The sequence below is a fragment of the Lactuca virosa genome, chromosome 9 (genome assembly GCF_052849685.1).
Source record: "Lactuca virosa cultivar CGN04683 chromosome 9, Lactuca_virosa_CGN04683_v6, whole genome shotgun sequence".
Taxonomy (NCBI): domain Eukaryota; kingdom Viridiplantae; phylum Streptophyta; class Magnoliopsida; order Asterales; family Asteraceae; genus Lactuca; species Lactuca virosa.
Window position 1 is genome coordinate 295,668,620 of NC_136434.1, and position 11,992 is coordinate 295,680,611.

At 40.4% G+C, this 11,992-nt stretch overlaps 1 protein-coding gene across 1 annotated transcript; it reads left to right on the forward strand.

Moving 5' to 3' along the window:
- The first annotated feature begins 9,616 nt into the window (after window positions 1-9,616).
- LOC145140652 (uncharacterized) lies at window positions 9,617-10,942 on the forward strand. Its single transcript, XM_079074069.1, has one exon. The coding sequence runs from the start codon at window positions 9,617-9,619 to the stop codon at window positions 10,940-10,942; it is 1,326 nt and encodes a 441-aa protein (XP_078930195.1).
- The last annotated feature ends 1,050 nt before the right edge of the window (window positions 10,943-11,992 follow it).

Genomic DNA, 11,992 nt, shown 5'->3' on the forward strand with positions numbered 1-11,992 from the left:
GATCTACTACTTGCTAAATCACACACAAACACACATTTTATAACATCGAGTTACCAATGCGTTTTCGCACGATCAATGCATAACTAACTCATAGTCAACAAGTCATATCTCTAGGGTTGAAGACTTATATGATATTATCGTCTCGCGATCACTCGAGATAAATTTCATGAAGTGATACCAGCGAGCGTGGGTTGAATCCAATACTCAGAACTTATGAGCACTCATGAGTGTTGAGGCCATGTCCAACATCTTAGACCTCTACAACCAACCCATGACAGTCTTACTTCATATCTACTTCCAACATATGACTGACTGTGGATAATTTGAATAATATGTAAACACAACATAAATATTCTGCAAGTCAAAACATGCAAAAGAAATAATAGTAAATGATTGACAAAAGATAGCAACACTTTACTCATAAATAAACACAACTTTTATTCATCATCAAATGTCAATTACACTTTACATATTTCAAAATTATCTAAGTACTAAAACTAATATCATCCTTCAGCCCTATGCTCCTTGCATGCTGGAGATGCTTAACCCTACCCAGTCCCTTCGTGAGGGGATCTGTCGGGTTCTCATCCGATGATACCCTCTTTGCCACGAGGAGTCCTTCTTGTATACGATGTCTAATGAAATGGTATTTTCTGTCAATGTGTCTGGATCTCCCGTGATCCCTTGGTTCCTTTGCTAAGGCAACAACACTTTCACTATCATAGAATATTTCCATAGGCTCCTTAATAGCTGGTACAACTCCAAGATCTCCAATGAAGTTCTTTAGCCATATCGCCTCCTTTGCTGCCTCGCTTGCCGCTATATACTCTGATTCGCAAGTTGAATCAGCCACTGTCTCCTGCTTGGAACTTTTCCAAGAGATAGCTCCTCCATTTAAGGTAAAGACCCAGCCCGACTGAGAGCGGAAATTATCCCTATCAGTCTGGAACCTATCATCACTATACCCTACAACTCTTAAGTCATCACTCCCACCAAGGGTAAGGACCCAGTCCTTAGTCCTTCGCAGATACTTGAGAATATTCTTTACCGCTGTCCAGTGAGCCTTACCAGGATTCCCCTGATACATGCTAACCATGCTTAAAGCAAATGCTACATCAGGACGAGTGCAGGTCATAGCATACATGATCGAGCCTACTACAGAAGCATAAGGTACTCGACTCAATTCTGCTATCTCAACCTCGGTACTCGGGCTCTGAGTCTTACTCAGTCTAGCGTTACTCTGGATGGGTAACTCTCCTTTCTTGTAATCTTGCATGCTGAACCTCTTCAGCACCTTATCCAAGTATGTACTATGACTAAGCCTAATTAGTCTTTTACTCCGATCTCTCAGAATCCTTATCCCTAGAATATAGGCAGCTTCTCCTAGTTCTTTCATAGCGAAACACTTCCCAAGCCAGGATTTCACCTCCTGCAAGGTCGGGATGTCATTTCCGATGAGTAGTATGTCATCCACATACAATACCAAAAAGCTAACTAAACTCCCACTAGCCTTGGCATATACACAAGATTCATCTTCACTCCTCGAAAAACCAAACTCTTTGACTTTCTCATCAAAGCAAAGATTCCATCTGCGAGGTGCTTGCTTTAATCCATAAATGGATTTCTCAAGCTTACACACTCTATTAGGGTATTCTGTACTTACAAAACCCTCTAGCTGGTTCATGTAAACATCCTCAGCCAACTTTCCATTGAGGAAAGCGGTTTTGACATCCATTTGCCATATTTCATAGTCATGAAATGCAGCTATGGCTAAAAATACTCTAATAGACTTAATCTTGGCCACTGGTGAAAAGGTCTCATCATAATCAACTCCTAGAGTTTGAGAAAAACCATTTGTCACTAGTCTTGCCTTATAAGTGTGTACATTACCATCCATGTCGGTCTTCTTCTTGAAGATCCATTTGCACCCTACTGTCTTACGACCTGGTACATTGTCAACCAAGTCCCAGACCTGATTGTCATACATGGACTGTATCTCGCTGTCCATTGCCTCTTTCCATTTAGCAGACTTAGGGCCTGCCATGGCTTCCGTGTAGCTGTTAGGTTCATCCAGACTTACCAATGTCTCATCACTGATAAGTGTCTCACCTTTCGCAGTAATATGGAAACCATAGTAGTTCTCAGGTGCATTCCTAACCCTTGTGGAACGCCTCAGAGGTACGGATTCGTCAATTGGATCAACAGGAGTTTCCTCCTCAAGTTGACTGCTAGGGTTTGAGGTTCCTTCACCACTTGACTCTTGAATTTCTTCAAGGTCAATTTGCGTCCCACTGTTTCCTTGGCTTATGAACTCTCTTTCTCGAAAGACAACCCTCCTTGCTACAAAGACCACATTCCCACTAGGTATGTAGAAGAGGTAACCAAAGGATTTCTGTGGGTAGCCGATGAAAATACACCTCTCACTTCGAGGTTCGAGCTTGTCGTGAGTCTTGCGTCTCACGAAAGCCTCGCAACCCCAAACCTTGATGTGAGCTAGACTAGGAACTTTTCCAGTCCACATCTCGTGAGGTGTTTTGGCAACCTTCTTTGTAGGGACCAGATTAAGGATATGGGCGGCAGTCTCTAAGGCATACCCCCAAAACGAGATTGGTAGCGTAGCTCGACTCATCATGGAACGAACCATGTCCAACAAGGTTCGATTACGCCTCTCAGCTACACCATTCAACTGTGGTGTCCTGGGAGGTATTAATTGTGAGACAACCCCACATTCCCTCAGATAGTCGAGGAACTCAATACTAAGATACTCACCACCGCGATCGGATCGAAGCATCTGAATGTTCCTGCCCAATTGATTCTCGACTTCCTGTTTAAACTCTTTAAAACTTTCGAAAGTCTCTGACTTATGCTTGATTAAGCAGACATATCCATATCTACTATAATCATCTGTAAAAGTCACATAATAACGATTAGCATCCCTTGTGGCAGTTTTGAAGGGTCCACACACATCCGTGTGCACTAGATCCAACAAACCTTCACCCCTAGCACAAGAACCTGTGAAGGGTGACTTTGTCATTTTTCCAAGTAAGCATGATTCACAACTATCATTTGACTTTAGGTCAAATGATTCCAAGACTCCATTCTTTTGGAGTTGGCCTATGCGTTTCTTGCTTAGATGTCCAAGACAACAATGTCATAATGATGCCTTATCCAAGTTATTATCATTAGTAGAATCAATACACAACACATTATTTCCTGAATCATCTACAGCAGACACAGCTTCATACACACCATCACAAGGTAATGCTTTAAAATAAAACACATTATTAAATAAAGCATTTATTCCACCAATTTCATTATCAAAAGAAAAGGTAAAACCTTGTTTGTACAAAGCATGAAAGGAAATAACATTTCTTGCCATTTCTGGCGAATAACAACATTTATTCAAATCTAAAGTAAACCCACTACTTAGCAACAAAGTATAAACTCCAATCTTGGTGACAGGTGAAACTTTCCTATTCCCCATGATCAAGTTTATCTTTCCATGCTCCACATTCTCACTTCTTCTTAGTCCCTGCAAATCAGAACAAATCTGAATACCACAACCGGTATCAAGGACCCAAGAGTTAGAATAGGGTGAGTTATTAGATAAGATAGTGTAAATACCTGCATGGCTGGGTTTCACTTTCCCATCCTTCAAATCTTGCTGGTACTTTGGGCAGTTCCGCTTCCAGTGCGCCTTTTCGTGGCAATAGAAGCATTCAGCCTCTTTGGGATCAGAAGAAGGTGTAACGAAAACTTTCTTGGTTCCGCTCGAAGGGGAGCCATCAAGGGTCTTACCCTTGGTACCCTTCGAAGGGTTCTTCCTCTTCTTCCCTCTACCTTTCCCGATTGCCAGGACAGGTGTTGAGTTTGGAGTAGTAGTAGGAGTGGTCACAACCGACTTACCTTTGAGACCTGATTCTTGTTGGAAATATTTTTATGTGATTGTCACTTGAAATAACTTGAGTATTGATTTACATTTTCTAATAAACATTATCAGAATGTTTCAGGTTGGAAAGATCCTGAAGATTCAACAAGTGTTTGAAGAATCAGATGTTGGAGCACATGAATTTGAACTTGGAGCAGTTGATGTACACATGGAGCACCTGCTGTTGACATGGATCACTTGCTGAAAGCTAGTTGGATCATCATGATCTCAGATGACACATCTAGATCATATGTGGAGCATCAAGACATTGATGGATCATCTAGAATATTGATGGCTCATCAGAAAAATTGTTGGCTCATTCACAACTCTATGGCTCAACAAGAGTTGATGACTGAACAGGAATACTTGGTGCAAACACTCAAGTCAATGGATCAACATGATCACATTGATGACTCAACAAGACTGCATATTACTCATCATGTACAATGAAGGCACGTCCAAATGCTCAAAGTAACATGAATTTTGTCCATGCTCCTTCATGAACATGTGGTGGTACATCCTCAAGTTCAAGACACAGTCCAACATTCAAGAAACTACTCAACATGATCAACAACACTTCTGGAAGTTGATGACATCTAAAAAGACAATTGAGCAACATGATGCTCATGTTGCTCATCACATTTTCAATGTTGATCAATAAGGTTCAAGAATTATGAAGACTCATAACTTGGATGGAACCCTAACGGAATACTAACAGAATTAGATTATTCCATCCATTCTCCGTTAAGTAGGGCAAAGGTGTCAACTGATGACTAAGTCATGATGACGTGTCAGCACCTGATCGGTCAAGCCATGTCATGGGCTTTTCCAAATCCTATAAACAGGCCCCTTGGGATCCATTATAAAGTTTCTCTTTCTGCTCTTTTCTGATCATTCATGCTCATTCTGCATAATTGCTTCTTAGATTAGTTTTCAGAGAGCCATTTGAGTGTTTTAGCTTATCTATCATTCAAACACTTGTAACTGATTCTTGATGAATATGAGACACTTTTGAATCATTGATATTGAACATATAAAAACGTTTTTGTTATTAACTTGGTGATTCACAACACTTTATTTTCCGCACTACTTGCCACTTGACGATTCTGAAACTCTGTTTCAGTATTTTCAACACTTGGACTATTCTAGTCTAGGTTTACTGAATTTTCTCATTTCTTCATTTGGTATCAGAGCTCGAGTGATCGACTTTGAGACTTAGAAATTTTTTCACAAAAACACTTTTTCAAGTTTCAAAATAGTATCACCTGTTCTCAATGACAAGTGTAAATCAAAACAAAAATGTTCTCTATTCAGTTTCAGTTGCAAACAGTCTTGGAGCAGGAAATCGTGCACCTATCCTTGTGCCTAGTGAATATACTTCATGGGCAGATCGCATCAAGTACTACCTGGAAAGTCATGACTCTGACATCCGGACCTTCATCTCCACTGGGAAACATACTCCAAAATTTTTGAAGGAGATCAGAGTTCCTGAAGCTGATGTCTCTCCTGAAACCTCCAAAGTCATCTCTGGATCTGTTTCCTCTGGTGCTCAACTTTGTGACAGGAAAATCAAGAAGTTTGAGGCTAAGGCAATGCAAGAGCTCTTATCTGGAATTCCTCATGACATCTATGAGCAGCTTCCTGATGAAGATAAGAGTTCACCCATCAATGTCTGGAATGCAATCAAGAAACAATTTGAGGGAACTGATAAAATCCTTTCAAACAGGAAAAAAGCTGCATTGACAGACATGGACAACTTCAAGATGTTACCTCATGAAACTCTCTTCGATGCATATTCTAGGTAGAACATTGTTGTCAACAGGGTGAAGAAACTCAAAGGAGAAAGATCGCAAGAGGATTTCAATATGAAATTCTTGAACAATTTATCTCCAAAATGGGATACCGTGCGTATGATCATACTGCAAACTACAATCAATCCAGACACCATGTCTCTGTTTGATCTGTATGCTGAACTACAACAACATGAGCCAAAGGTCAACAAGCTAGCTCAAGCAACTCCTTTTGATAATCAAGGACTTGCCCTGGGAAATTCAGCACCCATGGCAAATCATTCTCAAAACTTGATTGCACATCATAATCCAATCCGAAACCACTTTGTTGATAAGTTTTCCAACCAAGGATATGTAGCATATCCTTATCAAAGTTCGAGTATGGCTCAACAGTACAACCAGAATCCGTACATGCCAACTCAACAACCTCTTCATATCGCAAATGGATACATGGCTAATCATCAATCTTTCATTGGAACCACAATGGAATCTCCTCAAATCAATGAGGAAAAGGAGTACGAAAAATGTATGGCACTCCTGGCCAAGTTCAATCCAAACTTCAAGAAGTTTGTGAACAAGCGAACAGGGAACTTTAGGGCACAAAGTTATCAGCAACCCTAACACTATCATCAAAACTCTGGAAACTTCCAAGGAGGAAGCAACAATCAACAAAGCTTCAACTCTCAGAATTCAAATTCTGAAAGTTACAACTCCCAGAGGACGAACACAAGGGTTCAAGATAACAAGTCAAAGTCCTATGACGATAATGAAGTAATCAGATGCCACAACTGTCAAGGTAAAAATCATTTTGCCAAGGATTGCAAAATGAAAACCAAGAAGGTCAAAGACGAAGCATACTACCTTCAAAAAGCGGAGCAGATCAAGAAGCAGTCAAAAGACAAAGCCTTCATGGTCATGGAAACTCCAAGTGTAGAAATCTGGGAAACAGATGATGAAGTAGATCAAGCTGAAGAAACTGAAGCCTTCAAGAACTACTTCTATTTCATGGCTGATGACGACAAAGAGCCTTCTCCTCTCCATCATCAAGTTGTTGAAAAGGTATGCTTTATGCTTCGTGATAATCATTTAACTATAGAGCCTTTTAATGATGACATTGACCATATTTCTAAAATGATCAAAGAATATGTCACTAATGCTGAATATCATGTCAGTTACTACAAAGATGAACTGACCGACACTCAGTTCAGCTTGAAGAACTGAGATGTCGTATGGCTAAGTTAGAAAATGACCTTGCAATCAAAACTGAGGCACATCTTACGTCAGTTGAACAATACGAAATTGTATTGAATCAATGTGACATCATTGCAAAAGACAATCGTGAGATGTACGCCCAAATCAATACAAAAGTCAATAGCTATAAGGCATCCAAAACCCTTCTTGAACAGAACTCACATGCCATTCTCAAGGGACCACAACCTTCATGGATCAAATATGGTCTTGGTTATGATGAAATGAACAAGGAAATCATGGGTCTCAATACTCAACCAGAGTTGTTAGCATGTGATCCAAGTCTCTTCACTGGAGACAATGAGGATCATGAAGAGGTGGTAACTTGCAGTCCCGATGTAATTGCCACTTCATCCTCAAGTATCCCATTGGAAGTTATATCATCCCATGATCTTCCAGACTCGGACACTGGTTCTGACTCTCAAGTAGAATTTTCTCTTGAGTGTCCTACCATAGAAACTTTCAATTCAGAAGATGCCACTTCTGAAAAACCAAATATCCCTAACTCTAAATCTAGTGATAAACAGTCCAAATCGTATGAGCCAGTAGGATATTCCAAGACTGAACCCATTGAATTTCTCAGTCAAGAAACATTTCCATCTCTTAGTGCTTCTGTCTCTGGAACAAAGGACTTAGGAAGTAAATATTCTAAGAAACAACAGATTGGAAAATCTCCAACTCCAGTCAACAAGGATAACACCTTGAAGATTGTGAGTAATGATAAAGCTGTTGTTGAAATACACAAGAGACCTTTTGTTCCAATCAAGATCTCTTCACCCATTCCTAAACCACAGGAGACAATTGTAAATCCAACTAATGTCACTAAAGATAAGGGAAAAGAGAAAATTAATGTCTCTAAAGAACAAGGTCCAACTGTAGTCCATCCTTCAAAACCCAAAGTGGTTAAGACTACAAATAATGATAAGGATAGGAAAACCAAGAGAATACCTAAGGTTAAGCCAAGCCAAGGGAAGACCAGACATACCAGTCCTCCCAAAACTTCAAGGACTCAAAGAACCTCTCCTTCCAATCATGGTTTCTCAAATTCTGGATTTCCAAACCAAACTGGAATTCACTATCAAAATAATTTCAGACCTAACAATCTTCCTGATTTGTCTAAAATGATGAGACCAAGTCCTGTTCAAACCAACCCCTTCATGTATCAGAATAGAAATTACCCTATGAATTCTATTCTTGGTCCATATTGTGGTTTTTCTTCGTCCATAGGAGGAAATCACATGTTTGGGGGAAACTCTGGGTTTCCAATGATCAATCAATTCGGGGGAAATACCCAGTTTCCCATGTTTGATCAATTTGGAATGCCTGTGAACTATGGATTTCCCTCTCTAGGAATTCCTACTCAGTTCACCAACTCTCCATTCTTCCCACAGACCAAACCTCAAAAGAAGACCACTAAAAAGGTCAAAACCAAGGTCTCTAAAAACCAAGCAAAACCCACAGTGGTTGATGCAAAACAAGAAAAGACTGTCCCAACTCCCACAAGTCCGAAAGAAGCTAACACTCAAGGACCCAAACAAACATGGGTACCTAAACCTTCTCTCTAAATGCAGGCTTTTTGTGTCGGGGTACCACATGATGACACATGGTACATTGATAGTGGATGCTCCAGGCACATGACCGGGCACAAAGGATATCTTTGAGATTTCAAGATCACAATGCCAGGTCAGTATGTTACTTTTGGAAACAACATGAAGGGAGAAGTTATGGGACATGGAAACATATCAAATGGGAACTTTACCGTTAAGCGTGTAGCGTATGTAGACGGTCTTAAACATAACCTTATCAGTGTTGCACAACTGTGTGACAATGATCATGAGGTTTTGTTCACTAAAACCAAGAGTTTGATTATGGATACCAACAAGCGCATCCTTGTTGATTCCCCACGAAATGGGAACATGTATCCTCTTGATATTGAACTAATTGAGGGAACCCTAGATATTTGTCTTCTTTCCAAAGTTGACTCTGACATTAGTTGGTTGTGGCATAGAAGACTCTCTCATCTCAACTTTGGTTATATCAAAAAACTCATTGGAAAGGATCTTGTGAGAGGACTACCATTGTTAAAACTTGACAATGATATACTTTGTGCTGCCTGTAAACAAGGCAAAATCTCCAAATCTCCACAAAAAATATAACAGAACATAGTGTATCTGAACCTCTTCACCTTATACATATTGATCTGTGTGGTCCCACTACAGTTCCTAGCCTAAGTGGAAAAAAATACATTCTTGTGATTGTGGACGACCATACCAAATTCACTTGGGTGTACTTTCTGCGAAACAAATCTGAAACCACTAATGAGCTAATAAACTTCATTCGCTACATAGAAGTTAGGGTAGGCAAGCCACTTAGAAGACTTAGAAGTGACAATGGTGGCGAATTCAAAAACAACACCTTAGATAGCTTTCTTGTATCTAAAGGCATCGAGCATAATTTTTCTGCACCCTACACTCCACAACAGAATGGTATAGTTGAAAGGAAGAACCAAACACTATGTGAACCTGCTCGATCTATGTTGATCTTCACAAACCTACCACAATACTTCTGGGCTAAAGCCACAGCAGCCGCCTGTTTCACTTAAAACAGATCCCTAATCAACAACAGGCTTGAAGTCACTCCCTATGAAGCAATGAACAAGAGGAAGCCCAACGTCAAATTCTTTCACATCTTTGGTTGTCGTTGCTACATCAAGAACAATAGGGATCAACTAGGAAAATTTGCACCCAAGGCTGATGAAGGTATCTTTCTTGGATATTGTCTTCATGCTGCAGCCTATAGAGTTCTAAACAAAAGAACCAGGGTGATAGAGGAAAGCAGTGATGTAACTTTTGATGAAAGTTATGTAAGGGTTCTGGATCCAAACCATTTTGGTCCTCAAATGGTAGTTCCATTTGATAAAATGAACCAACCATCACCTGCTAATGCTTCTACTCCAGTCCATGCTATTGAAGTAGATTTTGATTTCCTCTTTCCAACTCAACCTTTTGCCCTAGAATCAGAAAAGCTCACGAAAACAGCTTCTCCTGATGTCTCTCAACCACCTCAATCATCAAAAGTCTCAAGTTCCACCAAAGCTCCGGTTGAGGGGGAACCATCTTCAAATGACTCTATTCCTAAAAGTCATTTAAAATCTTCTGAACCTTCTTCCCCAACCTCCCATCAATCTGGACCAGTCATAACACCAGTAACTGCATCTTTCGAGGGGGAACCACCTTTGAACGATTCCATTCTTAAAGGTACTTTGCAATCCTTCCAACCATCCAGTCCATGGTTTCAGGGGGAACCCCACTCGACTGGTTACAGTCCCTCAAGTTCCTTCACATTTACTCAATCTGTTGAATTCAAGCATGCAACAGTTGAGGGGGAACCACCTGTTTCAGGTAGTTCTGGACTCTTCCAATATGATCTTTTTGAAGGAACATTCACTTCTGACTACCCTCCTCGTCCAAGAGAACAATATGAGGTAGTTTGCACTCGTCAAATCCATAAGGAAGCTCGCCTCACAAAATGGACAAAGGATCATCCAGTTGATCAAATCATAGGTGATCTAGATTCTGGAGTAGTGACTCGTTCAACAACCAAGAATGAATGTCTATATGCAAGCTTTCTCTCCATGATAGAGCCTAAAGGAATCCAAGAGGCTCTACAAGATGCAGATTGGGTAAAAGCAATGCAAGAAGAGTTAGCTGAATTTGAACGCAACAACGTGTGGGACTTAGTGCCAACACCAGAAGGAGTATCACTTTTTGGTTCAAGATGGGTCTACAGGAACATAAGTGATGAAGATGGAGTCATCATCAGGAACAAAGCCAGACTGGTTGTCAAAGGCTACTCGCACCAAGAAGGCATAGACTATGATGAAACCTTTGCTCCTGTTTCAAGGATAGAAGCCATTAGGATTTTCTTGGCATTTGCTGCACACAAGAATTTTAAGGTCTACCAAATGGATGTGTAATGTGCATTCTTGAATGGAGAAATCGATAGGGATGTTTATGTTCAACAACCTCCTGGATTCGAAGATCCAATGTTCCTAAACCATTGCTACAAGCTTCAAAAGGCGGTCTATGGATTGAAGCAAGCCCCAAGAGCATGGTATGGCACCTTGTCCAAGTTCTTAGAAGATTCCAAGTTTCAAAGAGGTTCTATTGATCCCACTCTCTTTAGGAAAATCCACAACAACCATCTGATTGTCATGCAAATCTACGTCGACGACATCATATTCGGTTCAACCAGCAAGGACCTTAGTGATGAGTTTGCTGAGTTTATGAAAAGCAAATTTAGAATGAGTATGATGGGTGAGCTCAACTACTTCCTAGGTCTAAAAGTTCGTCAATCTCCTAAGGGAATCTTCATTTGTCAAGAGAAGTACATCAAAAATTTGTTGAAGAGATACTCCATGGAGAACGCATCAACTGCAAAGACACAAATGTCTACTTCCTACAAGCTTGATTAAGACCTTGATGGAAAATCTGTAGATCGTTAGCACTACAAAGGAATGATTGGCTCACTACTGTATCTTACAGCTAGTCGACCAGACATCATGTTTTCAACATGTCTGTGTGCACGCTTTCAAGCCAATCCAAAGGAATCACACCTCATAGCAGTCAAAATAATTTTCAAATATCTGAAAGGAACTGCTTCTCTGGGTCTATTCTATCCTGCTAAAGGCAACTTCTATCTCCAAGCCTTTACTGACTCAGATTATGGAGGATGCAAGCTCGACAGAAAAAGCACTTCTGGTAGCTGTCAATTCTTAGGAGGCAGATTGGTCAGCTGGACCTCAAAGAAGCAAACATGTGTTTCAACCTCTACTGCTGAAGCTGAATATGTTGTTGCTGCCAGTTGTTGTTCTCAAGTGCTCTGGATGCAAACACAACTGAGAGATTATGGATTCAAAATGCAACAGATCCCAATCTATTGTGACTCTAAGAGTGCAATTGCAATCTCTCACAATCCAGTCAACCACTCAATGACCAAGCACATTGATATCAGGTATCACTTCCTT

Excerpts from the sequence above, each read along its gene's own strand:
- LOC145140652 (XM_079074069.1), top strand. The coding sequence starts at position 9,617 with ATGAACAAGAGGAAGCCCAACGTCAAATTCTTTCACATCTTTGGTTGT.